Raw genomic sequence first — 16,546 nt, 5'->3', positions numbered from 1 at the left:
TTATAGTACCTAATGATATATGTTTGGCATTTGCAGAACATAATTATTTTTGCTGAATCTCAGGTGGTGCAATAGACATTGTTTGAGGAACAAGGCTAGGACATGTATGCCTATGTTCCGTTATAATTCGCGATCTTGCTTTTGTGCCAGCGCTCAGCCCTCACGGTGATATTGAAACATCGGCGCTCTACTCTGCCGAGATTCCGCTGATAGCGATCGTGTGCCAGGGAGGCACTGGATGCAACAAGATGGTCTTGGAGCACATCAAGAAGCAGCTTCCCGTCCTTGTCATCCAGGGTAGCGGAGGCGTTGCTGATCTGCTGGCATTAGCATACAATGAAATAGACAGACGGTGAGCAAAATCTCATTACACGCGAAGCTTCCGCGCAGCAGTACATTAGAGTCAATAGAGGTGCCCGTTGGAAGCGCACAAGCCATTTGTAGTTTTATTTGAAATGCGTAAATTTCATCAAAAGTGCAATAGAATGCGTTGGAGGTTTAGTCGGTGCATACATATTTTTTGACTCGAAAATTTGAGCCTTTGGATTGTCTTGTCTAAGCTTGCATTAACTTTCGCCAAAAGACATTCACCTAATGGGCTACTGGCACTAATTTTTGAAGGTGAGTTTAGTCTGCCTAGAGTGTAATAGAACAAGGGAGTGCTCGGAATGGCCGCAGCACCAACGTACAGAAAGTGAAGCCCAAACAGGTTCAATCCGCTTGCGGCGCTGCGGTCGGTAGTCTGCAATGTGTCGTCGTTTATTAGTTGCGCGCGCTTCCGCCAAAGTGGTGCAGGGGTAGAATACCCGCTTCCCACTAAAAAGGCCCGTGTTCGAATCGCAGCTGTAGATGGTAAGTTTTTATTCTTAGTGTCAGCTGTTATAGCAGTGTTGGGTTTCCTCTGTTTCTTAAAACTAGCTTCTTGCTACGTATTGCTGCAAAAAAGTAACGTAAAATGTGAAATCTCGTTTTGAGTGTCGTATTCGTAAAAATCTCGGAGGCCATACTTTACGTTTTTGTTCAATCCCTGGCGGGGGCGCTGCAAATAACTGAGCTCACTGCCGAATTTCTTCCATCTTACTTCATATTTTGCGTTCATTGTTGAACCAATATGTAGCAACTGAAGCTAGTTTAAAGAAACAAAGGAAAACCAACGCAGCTATAAAAGGTGACACTAAGAATAAAAATCCACCATCTACAGCTGCGATTTGAACCCGGGCCTTTTGAGTGGGAAGCGGGCATTCTACCCGTGCATCACTTCGGCGGAGCCGCGCGCAGCTCTTAAACGATGACACATTGCAGACTACCGATCGCAGCGCTACAAGCGGATTGACCCTATTTTGGCTTCACTTTTCGAAGCTCGTTCCGAGCACTCCCCTGTTCTAGTACACTCTAGTCTGGGATACCAACCTCCTCTATACAAAGGGAGGCCTCTGTGAAGCTAAGTAAACGATGATAGTATATTGCGCTTCTTTATCTTTTTTCATGTAACATTACACGTGCAACCGCTGCCTTGCGACCGGGATGGCGAACATTCCCAATTAGCTTAGGTTGTTCTTATAAACAGGAGCGCGTAACGCGCACAGTAGATTTTATTCTGGAATTAACGCGGCCACCAACGATAAGGCAATAAGGCTGGAATCATCGATGCCACACGCAAGGTATATGTGAACTAGTAGCGAAACGTCCTTAGAAGCAGATGTGTCTATTAGCTGGCGGCTTGTTGCCAACATCGCAAATTACGGAACGGGGGGCAACTAACAGTAAGCAAAAAAATAAACAAAATAAAAATTACACCTTCTCCCACTCAACGGAACCATGAGAGGATGCGAAGCAGGATTGGGGGCGCACACCAAGTTTCCGTTACGTTCACTCGGCGTTTCAGTTAGTGTGTGAGGTTTGTATTTAGTGTTTGTGTTATCATTACGTTGTCTGTGTGCGTTGCTTTCCGTTAGCGCCGAGTGAACGAGTGGCGCCGACGTTGGCGTTACAACTCATCTGAACGGGAGCGAAGCGAGAATGACGGAAGCCGACCGAGCGCACGCGCTTATATACACATAAAATGGGGGAGGGAGGGGAGAGAGTGGGTTACAGGCTGTATTTGGCTGCGGCGCGGCTGCATCACGTGGGAGGAGAAGCTGCGCCGCGGATGCAGCGCGGGGGAGGAGAGAAGGCGACCGAAGACCTGCGTAAAGGTGGAGAGTGGGAGAGAGAGAGTAGGCGCATGCGCTGTGGAGCGCGGACGCCACCACTGCCGCCGGACAGAGCCCCGAGCAAAGGCTGCTTCGCATCTAAAATTTGCCGTCACAGCCGGAAACAGTAGCGATGTCGCGCATTTGCAGTACATTGCGCGAAATTGAATAGAAAACGAAGATCAACATGAAATATTGGGTTAGTTAGCTTGTTTTATTAGCCCTATAGTGTACTTGCAATATACGCCAAATACATTGCAGATGAGGAAATTATTATACAACGGCTCGCGAGTACTCTAGTTTGAAAACTGTCGTTGCCCAATCGAGGAAAACCACTGGAGCGAGACATCAGCCTTGAAAGTTTCACTTTGGTAACCTTGCAGTACAGCGTTGCTTCGCTGAGCGTGCCGCATTCACCGTCAGGAAAGGCGAGGGCATGCCGGCCGTCAGCGAAAGCCGTCTGCAGTCCCAGGAGCGGTTAGCCACGCATCCTGTGAGCTAGTTCAGCTTCTCTGAAGTGTGACGCCAGTAAACAACACCTAAGCAAATAAATAACCTACCGAACATACGCATGAAGCCACCACGCAAACGTGAGCGATGCCTCGCGCCGCCACGGTGGTCTAATGGTTATGATGCTCGACTGCTGACCCGAAGGTCGCGGGATCGAATCCCGGCCGCGGCGGCTGCATTTTCGATGGAGGCGAAAATGTTTGAGGCCCGTGTACTTAGATTTAGGTGCATGTTAAAGAACTCCAGGAGGTCGAAATTTCCGGAGTCCTCCACTACGGCGTCTCTCATAATCATAGCATGGTTTTGGGACGTTAAACCCCAGATATTATTATTATTAGTGAGCGATGCCTCGTTGAGCCGACAATGCGCCCAACTAAACACAAGCCCACATAGCAGACTGCCTGCATACCCCACCCGCTTTTTTTATGGTGCTCGACAAAAAAAAAAACGAGGCAATCAACTTTTTAGCCGAGTCTAAGATAAACCGTAAATTTCTAGTTTGCTTTGGCATATGCAAAATTAAGAGCATTTGAAAAAAATTCCATTCAGTTATTGGTTTTCGTTATTTGTCCCCTGACCTAGTCGCGCTTCAATCGTACGGCGTGCGTTGATGTCAGTGGCTGTAGGTCTTGGACGACTTCTCATTCCACGTTTTGCGACCGATATCATTTCACCTTGCCACATGTCTAAATGCCGACGCGCCTTATCGCTGATCAGATTACTGACGACGGACAATTGTGCTCGAGTCTATCGATGTGCCGTGTGTATCACTTCTGTCCCCGTGAAGATGGCGCCAGAACGTGGTTTGAGAACACAGAGGCCAACCTAACGACGTGACATCTATTTTGCTCCGCATTAACGCACACCTTCACAAGCGTCGTCCGCAAGTAAAGGGCCGAAACATGGTCAGAGATCACTGTACAGCTCCCGAGCGAACACATCACTGAAAAAATGGCCTATTTGTTCGCCACGCCTACCCGGGCATATCCGAGGATATCCCAGGGTTTGCTCCCTTTCTGAGGAGGGGATTAAGGAAGAACGCGTCGCAGGACTTGTGCGCAACCCGCCGAAGACGGTCTGGGAATACGTTTCGGAGGTCAGAACAATCGAAAAGGCGCTAGAAATTCGCACAATGCAATACCACCACCGCATGCTCACGACAAGATACGGCAATGTTCAAGCGCTGGGAACCAACGACCTGCGCGAGACCATCAGAGCGATCGTGCGGGAGCAGCTGTGAAAACTGTTACCTTCACTGCAGCCTCAAATTGACTGCATTGCGGAAGTTGTGCGCCAGGAGATCCAGCAATCACTGGGCGTTACTCAACCAGCAGAGGTGCAACCACAAGCTGTGAGCTACACTGCTGCAACACGCGGTCACACTCCTCCTCCGCGACCATGCCAAGACGCCGAAGTTCCGGCACCAGCTCCCGCCGACTCTGTCGACGCCGTCTCGTCCACCTGTCGGCGAGCGCTACCTGTTCAGGAAGACCGACATTTGGAGCCCCTGGCCACTCCGATCTGCTACGACTGCGGAGAAGCCGATCACACCTGTGGCTGCCACTACCGCGAGCTGGGGCTCCGTAAACTTGCCATCAACGTTCCACGTTTAGAGCGAGATGAACGGCCACGTGACATCGCCGACTACGTCGCAGGAGCGCAGTAGGCGCCCCGACAGCCTCCGCGATCGTGTCACCAGGCCGCTACGTTTCTCCCCAACGCCAGCCATGCGCTGGCCGAACTCAGGGCCGGTCGCCCAGCCCGTATTCTGAAAACTAAAGGCAGCCAGCGATGGAGGTGCGGTTGCTGTTCGTCGCAACAACAAAGATCCTTCACCGCCGACGACGGCGCAGCGACGAAATCAAAAGAACAATCCGCCAGCCAAGCGGCGCCCTGAAGACGAACCTTTGCCGCCGGAAGATCTGACAATGCCGCATAGCTGCAGCCGAATGAACCGTCGCAGCCGTGATCCGACGCCGCAACCTAACCCTAACGCAAGACGACGAACTACCGACATCAACGTGCTTATAAACGGCCACTGGAGCAGGTTACTCTGTAATCAGTAGAGCGTTCGCCACGAAGTTGAAGTGAAGACCGCCTGGGAAGGCCCTGAAAAAATCTGGACAGCAGAAGTTCACCTAGTAACACCGGCGAGAATGTGCACAGCAAGAGTCACAATTAACTACCGGGTTGATGCCGTGAGCTTCGTAATCCTACACCATTATTCAAGAGCTGCCATCCTTGGAATGGACTTTAGCCACCATGGTGCAGTCATCGACTTGAGATCCGAGTCGATAACACTATCCACACGATAACACTATCCACTGCTCTACCGCCGCGCAAGCACCAGAAAAGCACACTTTCACTGGAAGACAAAAAAAGAGGATGACCTTATTTTTAGGTCCGGCGGTCCCATGCGGCCAATTTCCCACAGGGTGGGTGCCCTTCCGAGCGACTATGAACTTCGTTGTGCCGAGCAGCAGGCCGGAAGTACGCTTGTACCTATTTTTCTGGTAGGTACCCGGCGGCAGCAATTCTCTGCCTCCCACAGCAGCGGCGGATGCTCAACTATTTCACCAAGACTGTGGTGGATTAAAGGCCCATGAACTTTTACAGAAACATTATGGGGTAACCTTTCGAGATTAGTACCCATTAACAACCGAACGCCAGGTGGGTGTACTACTCTACCCTTTTTTGGAAAAAGCGGTGGGTTCCCGGTCGGCACTGGAAATTAACCGCAGCGGTGGCTACATAGTTGAGCGTCCGCTTGCCCACCGGTATCTTTCTCAGATCAATAGCCTCTTCTCCCGAGAGGGACATGTGGGGAGTTCCATATTTTCGATTCTCGAAACGCCAGTTTTCTAGAATTTCTTCAGCGCGGTACAGGATGTAAATTGCGGGCAACGGGAAGGAATCGTCCGTCACTGTAGGGCTGCAAAGTTCACCAGCTTGTGCGTCAGCCCTCTCGTGTCCCTCTTGTCCGGTGTGGCCGGGGCACCAGATCAAGTGGGGCTGGTAGATTGGCGTGAATTTAAAGGGGTCATGAAGCACCCCTTGGGCTTGTTGAAAAAACACATCCTGCGGAAAGCTGACACGGCTATGAACTGCTCTGCCAAATACTACAGTCGTGCGCGCCGCGTAAAGGCCACAAGCCGAGCGCGAAGTTGCCGTTTCCTTAGGCGCCCTCTTTTCAAACAGAGGCCGGTTCTCACTCTCGTCGGTGGGCGGGGCGTCTGGCAGTTTACGTCGCAAGAGACATAGCATGCTTATTGACCGATAGCCGACGTAAATCGAGAGCGGCGTTCGGATCAGATGCGCTTCTTGCCGCGGGGTGCCGCCACTTGCCGGCGCCGCACTCCTCAGTACACGGTAGCCGAACTCGAGCAAGCGAATCACAGCGTGAGAGCGATCGCGTTTCATGACGCGCACTGACGTAACTTCTTTCCCCCGTGTCATCCCTCCCTGTCTAGCTTCGAGTGCGCTCGTCGGCACGAGAAAAGAGAGAAAGCGCTGGGAGCATGCGCCAAACCCCCGTAACTCCGCTGATTCTTGACGGATTCGAGAAATTTTTGCGGCAATCGATTCGGGAGGCAGTAAACTCTGATACCAAGGTCATTAGATCATTACTTGGAAAAGTGGTTCATGACCCCTTTAAGTAGTCGTGCTGCGGCTGCCGGCACGCGACCCGCCGTAAAGAGGCGGCACGCGCCCTGCGAGTCTGAAATGACTACGAACTACCTTCCTGCGTGCTCCCGCTCTCTGACAGCCAGGGCAATGACCATGGCCTCCGCCCACGTCGATGACGCTGCGCGCGGTTACGAGGCCGTTCGCACACTGTGGCGTTGGTCCACTACCGTCAAGACGTGACCTCAGGCACCTTCGTGGTACCTGGCCGCGTCGACGTAAGTGGTACTAGGGTCCGAATTTGGCCGCTTGCGGAGCCGTTCCACCTTGGCAATTCATCTTTCTTTGTGTCTTTCTATATGCATGTTTTCCGGTAGCTCCGTTGACCTGTAACTTTGAAGCCCTAGGGTGTAACGTGGAAGCCATAGGGCTTCGTTGTGTGCCTTTCAGTGATCGCGTCTACATCACTCTCCTCAGTCTTGGTGAGTGGGTGATAGGGAAGCCGTAATTTACTCTGCTCATGATAGAACAATTCTGCTGGTCTCCGCTTTTTTCATGTCTTTCTTATGGTACGTAATTCTCCGAATCATTCGGGCAGTCTGTCCGGTCGTCGGGCTCAGTGTGGTGATTGTGGGAGTAGTCCTGTCATTGCTCTGGATCCAGTAGCCCTAAATGCGGGCTTTTGAAATTTTGGCAATGGCTTGGCTGTCAAGGTTCAGGTTTATCTCGCCATTAGTCTTGTAATGAAAAATTCGTGAACAGGCGGTCTGCTGGAACCGACGTTTCGACAAGCGAACTGCGCTCGCTCCTTCTTCTCTCTGAGAGAAAGTGCGAATTGCCGCTCTCCGTAGTCTTCCTATCGACGCTGCCGGCCTTGACGAGGGGCTTTAAACCCAACACGCCACGTAGTATAGTGCGCTCCTCGTCCTACCTTGCTGCAAGCCCTACTTTTGTGTCTTTCCTTCTCTCTGTCTCCTTTTCATTCCCTTTCCCCGCGTGTGTACCGGTTGAGGTACATAACTGTCTCTTTTCGAGAGACGGTTATCGTGCACGCCGAACCCAACTTCTTATTTCTGAACAGAATCACCTATACAGTCTTTCTCCCATTAGAGGCGATCGGGTCCCAAAGAGGGGGTAGTTGATTGCCCATGGCTTCGGCAGTTTCGATCATTATGTCGGCGCTAAGCCTATCCACGCCTTGGCTTAGCGCACCCTGTGCGTGTCGATGGGTTCCTGCTCAGGTACTTTAGGCTTAAAACATGGTGTTGGCGTAGGAGCGTCTGTCGAGTTCTTCCTTCTTGCATCGTTGAAAGTGTGCGACAGTTTGAAAACAGTTGGAAACGTTCGTTGGAAGCGGAGCCCTTGTGACGAGTGTCCGCACGCTTCAGTGCAATGAATACATGCCAAAGAAATAGTTCGGTACGAGATAAAGCTGCAACCAAAAAACGGGTACATTCCAACAAAAGATAATTTCCTGGAAGCGGAAGCAGCTACACACTAAGTAATATGGCTGTGCGCATCTGTATTGTACGCATAACAGCGCACAAGGTATCCTGTCAAATCTCCACATTCCATACGTAGCTGCAACGTTCCTGCAGAAAATTCCTTCCTCAGCCACAACCAATCACGTTATATAGGTGGCAGTGGTGTCGATTCGCGATAGCTTTCTGACCGTATTAAACAGTAACAAAATAAAACACTAAGCAATGTAATACAACTACACATAGAAACCAATTCAAGCACTATACAAAAATTACGAAAAACACAATATGGAAAGAAGAATAACAATGTCACTCTATTGAGATGGATGACGAGCGAAGCATGCGGCACAGAAGTGACACGCAATTTTTGAACCATTGCCCATGAAACACCCTGCAACTAAATCCGGAATGTCCCGCTATAAAATCTTCATTGAATTTTTTGTATGCTCCTCTAATGCTTTCCATTTGAGCAATATGCGCCTTTTGCCGCGACATGCGTCACTTGTCTGGCTCACCGCATGCGTTTGCAGCGAGCCAGACAAGTGACGCATGTCGCCAGACAAGTGACGCAAATTGCTGTTTGCGGCCCATGTTTTCAGTTCTTCATTTTTTGTGGACCATTGGGGAGTAGTAAGGTTTGAGCAACTGCTGTGGCACAAATTTTTGCTAGCTAACAAACGGAATGCTCTTTATATACAGCTTGGCTGTAAACGCTAAATATCAACCGAGAGCATTTTGCTTTCATCGAAATGCGACCGCTGCGGCCGGGATCAAACCCGCGACTTTCGAGTCTGCGGATACATCAAAACGTTGCAAGTACAACAATGTCTCCGTTCCCTATTGTTAAGACGATTAAGCTTTCTGCGACATTTTTGCTTCCAGTGGCGTGACCATGTGGGATCCTGAATTCATCGAAAACGTTTTAAAGCCAGAAATAAACTCTCACATATGCCAGATGTTCCCAAAGTTTCGAGACAACGCACTTTCGAGGAACTTATTCAAGGATAGAATCGTCGAGTGTTTGCGCATCGCGTGTCAGGTAAGAAAAGTCACAGCATTTTGCGTATCACTGCATCTGTGCAATAACGCTTTGTAAACCAGAAGCCCTGCTATAGAGCGAGTAAATGAAGGAGCGGAAATTGTGCCCTTTAAGAGCAGTATCCCTTAAATAACTGCGCCAACTGAAAGCACGGTAAACTGTCATCGCATCAGAAATGCCAGTTATTTAGAAGTGCAGACATTTGGCCTTGTTAGCACGATATACCTCAAGTAGTACATTAGAGCCCTCTCACCAGAGTTATGCACGACAGCTGCCTGAATTGAGCGCATAATTAAAATGCAAGAACGGTCGGGCAAGTTGGCTCGCTTGGGTATGCATAGCGTGTGTGCCGACCCTTGCTTGACAGAGTATTCAAATCTTCCTTTGCGGCAACACCTCTTCTCCTGCATTTCTCCACAACCAACCGGGCAAGAATTTTCACTGCGTGTAATAATGCTAGACTAAAGAATCAATGCTCCCACCCTCCATTATAGTCTAATGGCTTTCGCAAAGCTCCCACCGCAGTGGCAGCTGCTTCTCGTAGAATGTGGCACCTCTCTTGTGGAGCTGACGCATGCCTCTGCTGCTCACATTCACGTGCACTTATTAGAACTGCAATATAAGTACTCGTACACGGAATATTTTGCTGACGATTGAAAATACTATGCTGGCGTGTCTTCGTTATGCAGCAACGGGGCCGTCGTTCCCGGTATTCTACAGCGTCAAAGAAGTATTCCTATGGCCGATGCCTGGGCACTTCTTACAGGTGTATGATATAAAAATAAACGTAAATATTGTGTAATAAAGAATCTATACTCGGCCCAGCGCAGTAATTATGCAGCCAAATAGCATATCACCATGCGGTGAATTTCGGAGAATAGAGACCTTAAAGGTAATTCGCTTGTCGGTAAATTCACCACATCAATAATACAAAGGCTGCCACCTCATCTATGGCTGTCCCTGTCATAGATTTGGAACAGTTTCTACGCATGGAAATTTAGAAGGTGCTGGCTAGGCTTTCGGGACGCCAACACGCACGTATGGCGAGGCACCTCAGTTCTTGACATATGCTTGACATCTCAATTGAGCGTTCACAAATACAATCTACGTGTAAAAAGCACTTCCGTAAATCTAATACCAAACACATACCATTTAATTCACTAATGATTTGAGGCAGAGGCTTCTCCTTTACGGCATGTTAGAAGACGTTGGACCGTGGGAAGTTATTCGCTCGCTTTAGCACTTCTTATTACAGGAAAATGCGGCGACAGCACAGTATTTTTAATGCCGTCGCCTCCAAGTCGTAACTTGTAAGGACCCTTGTGAGTCAACAGTACCTAGTATTTGTGACACCTCCTGTTATGCGGTTCTTTTTAGCACATTTTCACTACACTCATAGATTCATAGACTCCTATTTCGTAGACCCAGCAGACACGTTTAAGCGACGCCAAGAAGGCAACGCGTTAAAAAAAATAGAACACGCACACCCCAAAGTGCCAACGTTGTTTATTTCTTGAAGGTAGAACATTTATAAGGTTGACGAGGAGCAATCGCACCCATAATCTTACACAAGGTTGAGAAAATGCGGCAACACCACGTGTGTGTTACAAGCCCGGAAGAGTCATGATGTGTCCGTCTAAGAAATCTATTTCCTTTGAACTAAGGGAGGCGTTTTTGCGATGATGAATGCCTCGATGACCTCTCTATCTGTTCTCGTTTTAGCCTTAGAAAATAAATTTGGTATATCCAGCTGAGGAAAACAGCTAATGCTGTCGCAGTTCTTGCAATGTAAGGGGATCCATGCGCACTGGCTTGGGTAGTACTCTTGCCTCATTCTGTTAACCCCTCTCTTTTCGCCCTTCTCCCCTGTTCAGGGTAGCAAAGTGGATGTGCGTGTGGTTAACTTCCCTGCCTTTTGTTGCTTCTCTCTCGCTGAACTAAGCGAGTAAAAGAGGAATGACTGTCGTGCATTTACAACAGTGGAAGCGCCCTCTGGCTACTAATACATATACAAGTTCAGTGCCGTGCAAAAATATATATTTTCAAATAACAGAATGAAGACTTATGTTGATCGCGTGCTCCGGTTAGACGACGAGTTTGTTAGAATGCACTGTCAATGACACATTCGTCATGGATACGTTACGCTTAACGTTGCTCAATCTGCAGAAAAGTACAGTTCATTGACCTTAGTTCCAAGATTGCCAAAGATACGTGGTATCAACAAAAACTAGACCATTAATGCGCAACGCGCTCATTATTGTACAACGCGTTTCAATAATTTACTGTCACACAGTCTAGGATACATTACGAGGCATGCTTTATCCTAGATTATCGTTGCTGAGAATCGTGGGATAAAGATAGTTGCTTACAGTGGCCCACACAGAAAAGTATTCTGAGTTTAACATCATTGAAGTGTGCAATTTGTGCCTTCAGGTTAACGATTCTGTACAAGAGTGCCATTATAACGGTAACATTGAACGTTCAATGTTATGTGCTCATGGGCAATGTACAGGCATGAGCAAAAGTATACAGACCACGGCATCGCATGGCAGCATGCATCGATGCGTCATCTACCGACGCGGCGCCTGCTGCGGTGCGCAAGCGCTTCCCGTCGTATCAGGTGGCCTCTCACGTCTCTGTCTGTCGCTCTGTCTGACGGTGTTACGGCACTCGTAGCCGAAACGACAACTGGGTGTCGCTGTCATTGCACCATCGAATCTGTGCCGTTCTTTTACGTAGCGGCTGCTGCGGGGCTGGTTCAAGCACCGGGTTCGCGTCGTTTTTTACGCTGGTCATGTAATCAGTCGTAATCATAACTAATCTTAACGCTAATTAGATTAAATTTAATTTAATAAGACTCGACTCGGCCAGGAGTTTAGTATCTTCGTGACCTTGGATTTTCTGAGGTCATGGGGAATTCCACTTCAAATACTTTATTTATACGGGGTTAAGTTTATACGTCCCAATTAGAGGTAATAGTGCTCTGATTAGTTAGGCGATGCCATGATCAACCATGCCGAATCAGATTTATCTATACTTACCTTGTCGCCACCCAATTAGCTTAGTTATGCATAATTAGAGTAATTATGCCACGTGAGACACCAGTATCTAGGGTGTGTTTGGTTGGATCTCAGGCTGATCAATGCGGTATTGGAGTTCATCTTAATCAACATTAACTAGCCCTAAATGAGCTAGGCTCATCTAAGTTTAACATGGCTCAACGCGACAAAGGCAAGCTGGGCTGAGAAAACTTAATTTCATGTGCTTGGCTTCATTGGTTATACGATGCTAGCTATGCTTAGTTAGGGTAATTAACCGGTGTAAACAACGACGCGAGCCCGGTGCTTGAACCGGCTCCGCCGCAGCCGCTACGCGAAAGAACGGCACAGATTCGATGGAGCAAAGAAAGCGACACCCAGTTGTTGTTTCGGCTACGAGCGCCGTAACCCCGTCAGACAGAGCGACGTGAGAGGCCACCTGATACGACGGGACGCGCATGCGCACCACTGCAGGCGCCGCGTCGGTAGATGGCGCGTCGATGCATTCTGCCACGGGATACCATGATCTGCATACTTTTGCTCACACCTATACATCGGTGTATTACTTGGTCTACAGCGTTTTGTCGGTCTACGTACAGATTGAGCAACAGTGATTTCTGAGATTTTACGTGCCATAACGAGGTGATTACGAGGCACGTGCCTTAAAGGGTCCCTAAACCACCCAGAGGTCGAAATTGAGTTGTGCTGTCGCAGTTGTGCACGAGTCTTCAACAAACACGCAGCCGTGTGAATTTCTCGAAACGGTGCCGTAATAGCAGAGTTACACGCGTTTGATGATACAGAAGAGTTTCTCGCTAGTGTCGCCCTTTCCTCTGCTACGTCGCTTCGTTTCTCCTCTTGGCCAAGTGCTCCTGCTCACAGTGCGAGGAGGAAGAGCGCACGTACCTGTGGGTGGAGAAACAGGTATTGTCGATGACGAACAGACGAAAACGTTGACGTCACGGCGAACACTGAGGGGCTCAACACTGCCGATAAGGCTGGAGGGGACAAAGGATTATTCCTTGGAATTTGTGGGGCGCCCGCGGTTCGTAGCGCTGCCACAATTAGCATTGTTGATGGTGACGGCATTCTGAACTCGATGCGCGCGTTTACTTGAAATGTTAAAAAAATATCGGAGAGAGTTTAGGGGCTTTCTGATACATCAGTTAACTTAACACATTTGAACGAAAGAACATCTCAGTGGAAGAAATAACGAGAATTATGTTGGTGTTTCAGCACTTATGCATCAATAGATGGTGTTTCATTCTGTTTTAATGTGTTGCTTTATTGTTGATGTCGAATCACATAATGTTATTGCATGCACTAGAACTGTTCGCACTTATGTACGTATATTTTGGTATTGATCCCTAGTGTATTTATTTTTACATTTATACTTCCCGACATTTGCGTGTTCGGAATGTGTGTCAATGTTGCAGTATTTCTGCAGTCTTGTCAAGGCTAAGCTTTATCCTCGCCACACTATCACGTGGGGCTAATGGGGTTTCCTCAAGCAACTACATGCGGCTTTTAACCTTACGTCCGCTCCTTTTCTGTATTCTGTGACGAGAGAAGTACGGACTTCGCTTGATTTCATTTTATTAGTGTTGCAGATTTGTGTCGTGTTATGTAATGTACGCCTCCTATGATTTCTTTGCAGACTCAAGATCAAATGTATTTTACCGTTATTAATATACAGCACCACCGCAATAACCTGCAGCACCTTGATGACATTCTAGTGAAAGCCGTATTCAAATGTAAGTCGAAAGCACATGAACATTTTAGTGCTGTGCTGCGTTCCGCCAGAACTTATTGTTTACTTCCCCTCATGTTTTGCTGTAGCCCAAGTGCAGCATCATCAGGCCCACCAAATAAAAAAGGACATACTTCTGACATTGGACTGGAACTGCCCGCAAGTGGCAATGACAAAAGTATTTTCGAAGGATTTCGCCCAGCAGTACCAGGTTAGAGATTATGCTATCTGCATCATCACAAACTGCGGCTCTAGCGAAAATCGAAAGGGGAATAAAACTGCCTTCATTAAATCATCACATGATACAAAGGTCGGTGGAATGCAGGATGGAAAAAATGACATGGTTGATCCTTGAAGAAAAGCCAGCAAAAGCACGGGACACGAGAAAGAAGGTGCTTTTCTTTAAGTGAAATGAACCAACGGGCTCAGATATCAACTCTTCTGCATGGTTGATGCCTCCGTCGTAGGGATCGGTATAACACGAAAGTGAATCGTGTTCTTAGAGATGCGGTTCCATGTTTATTATACATTGATATACGAGAGCTTGCACAGTGTCTATTGGCGTTTGGGAGCTATAGCACCGCTTGATGTGGGCGCACCCACGTTGATGCCTGGTGGCACATCTCAATCCCGACGACCAACGTCATTGAACATGATTAAACCTTTGTGGTAGCTGTAATAGTTTACATACACCTGCACATAGCATATCGTGAATCCCACGCATACATGGCTTCAACATGCACATAATAAGCACTAACTCGACATGCACTCTTTGAAAGCGTCGTCATTTGTGGAGAGAAATGGAAAGGTGTGCGCTCCCTAGTAGTCGGTGTCAGTGCACTCGAAACAGTAGCGGGCGGAGAAACACCGTTCGTCCATTTCGAAGCGGCCCTGCCCTGGCGAGGATACGTCACACGCGAAAGGCGAATCGCGCAACTGCGTCGTCACCGCATACAATCACCGTCGCATTTCACGGTCATAGAGGTTTTTACAATACTCTAGCGAAACCCTCCGCCGCGCTGAGACTACCGAAGCGCTCGCAGTCGGTGCTCGATAATGTCACACAATGCATTACTCGTGGCCTCCAAGATTGGCTCCGGCAACGTGCCGTTGCTAGCACGGGCGTATCTACCGGGTGGCCAAGGGGGGCGGAACACCCCCACACAGAAAAGTTAGGGGGGCGGAGCCCCCCTACATTCAACAGTGGTCACTGTCGGCTACGCACCAGGAAAGTAACAACTAAGGCGCAGTTTTCATTCAACACAGCAATCATGTAATTATATAACGAAATTTGTCCTACGCTTCTGCTGTGAAGATTGTCCGTGTCTCACGACCACGCACTGTAGGCTCTCACAGTGCACGCCGCTAAACCAACGCTTTCCCGCATTGGGCTCCAGTATTGCAGAGGAGCTTACGGCTGAGCAAGGGCTCTATAACATTCGAGCACTCTGTCATGCTTTTAGTCTGCTCTGCCTGGCCTGAAACTTACATCATGGACGATGCAAATACGGCAGGAAACCAGTAAACATTTCATGAACTCATGAAATATTCTTCCTGTTTCAGGGAATTCATTTTCTATATTCGAAAAGCAACAGCTTTTACCTGCTTTGAGTAAATGAATGTGCAGATGTGTTGAGTGTTTTAGTTAGGCCGAACTGGAAGAGCTAAAAAATGCTTCAGTCTGCGATTAACCTCTTTCTCTTTGCTTGTCATATGGTAGCTTGCAGCGATCGCGGCGGCTTGCAACAAGGCGACAAATAAGGTAGGTGACTAGAGCACACTGGGATCCCATCATTCAAGCTTGCCCCTCAGCTTGGTATAACGGACCAGGTGGTAACACGTGGGGATGCAGTTATAAGAAAGCACCTCGGAGTGTGATGGTGGGCATTCGCTCATGTGCGGCGGTTTTTGGCTTTTTCTGGTTGTCTTTCAGTAATAAATTAGTTAATGTCTAGCGCTCGTCCTGTGTAAGTGTTCCTTACTTGTGTCTGCGTCTAGTTTTTTTTTGCGCTACGAATATGATTACAAGTGACTTAAACCAACTAGCCCGCATCACCGCCTTGATTTATTTACGTTTCGGCCGGGGTCTGGACTTCATCAGAATGCAGTGCATGGCATAAATGCAGTTAATATAGATTGATATATCAATGGGATGAAGATATGAAAACCGATACATGGGCAATGAAAACAAGTAATTTACAAATGCGAATCATAAAAACATAACATGTAGTACGACCGGAAATCGCATGGTGATAGCAACAAAAAACGTTTTTAGATATGTGCTGTATTACTAACCAGTAGAAACAATACATCGCGAGTTCTTAAGAAAAGAAGAGAAACTGAGGAAGGTGTTACGGGTTGCGAAGACAGGAAACTCAATCTTGCTGCGTTTTCATTCAGACCGGACCGGACAGTGTCAAACGTATTGATGAGAAAGGATTCACGGGCCTTATATATCGTAATTCGAGCGGAAACCAGGTTCGAGTGATGTGAAATTGAGATTTTCAACAGAATGGTTAAGGAGGTGCACGTGTATTGGACGGGCAGGTTGGCCAAGGTGTTAGTCTGAGATTTATTACTGTTAAAGCGCCGTCTAAATAAAGGCCTTTCTGTTTGCCCAATGTGCAAATGTTTGCATAGCATGCATTCGAGATTTCATATTGCTTTATTAGTGTCACAGTCGTGGTTGCCTTTGATTTGTAAACAAACGTTTGAGCCTGTACTAGTCACTTGTCGCGATGTGCCCATGTACAGGCATACTTTATATTTTGGTTTTCGGCAAGGATGACATCCGATCGTGTCAGGTCTTTCAAGAACTTTCAAAGGCTTATCAGAATAAAATAATCGAATTACGTAATAAATACAATCGCCACTTCTTCATTTGCGTGATGAATCTACAATACAGAACCCGT

At 47.9% G+C, this 16,546-nt stretch overlaps 1 protein-coding gene across 1 annotated transcript in view; it reads left to right on the top strand.

The window, feature by feature from the left end:
- Positions 1–16,546, top strand: part of LOC119382222 (transient receptor potential cation channel subfamily M member-like 2) — a 307,967-nt gene that overhangs the window by 243 nt on the left and 291,178 nt on the right. Inside the window, exons 2-5 of the mRNA XM_037649936.2 lie at positions 151–352; positions 8,690–8,846; positions 13,542–13,638; positions 13,730–13,845. Coding sequence (XP_037505864.1) covers positions 151–352; positions 8,690–8,846; positions 13,542–13,638; positions 13,730–13,845 — 572 coding nt within the window. The remainder of the gene's footprint in view (positions 1–150; positions 353–8,689; positions 8,847–13,541; positions 13,639–13,729; positions 13,846–16,546) is intronic.

The sequence above is a fragment of the Rhipicephalus sanguineus genome, chromosome 2 (genome assembly GCF_013339695.2).
Source record: "Rhipicephalus sanguineus isolate Rsan-2018 chromosome 2, BIME_Rsan_1.4, whole genome shotgun sequence".
Taxonomy (NCBI): Eukaryota; Metazoa; Arthropoda; class Arachnida; order Ixodida; family Ixodidae; genus Rhipicephalus; species Rhipicephalus sanguineus.
Note: the sequence above shows the minus strand (reverse complement) of the source record. Positions and strands in the feature narration are given on the sequence as shown.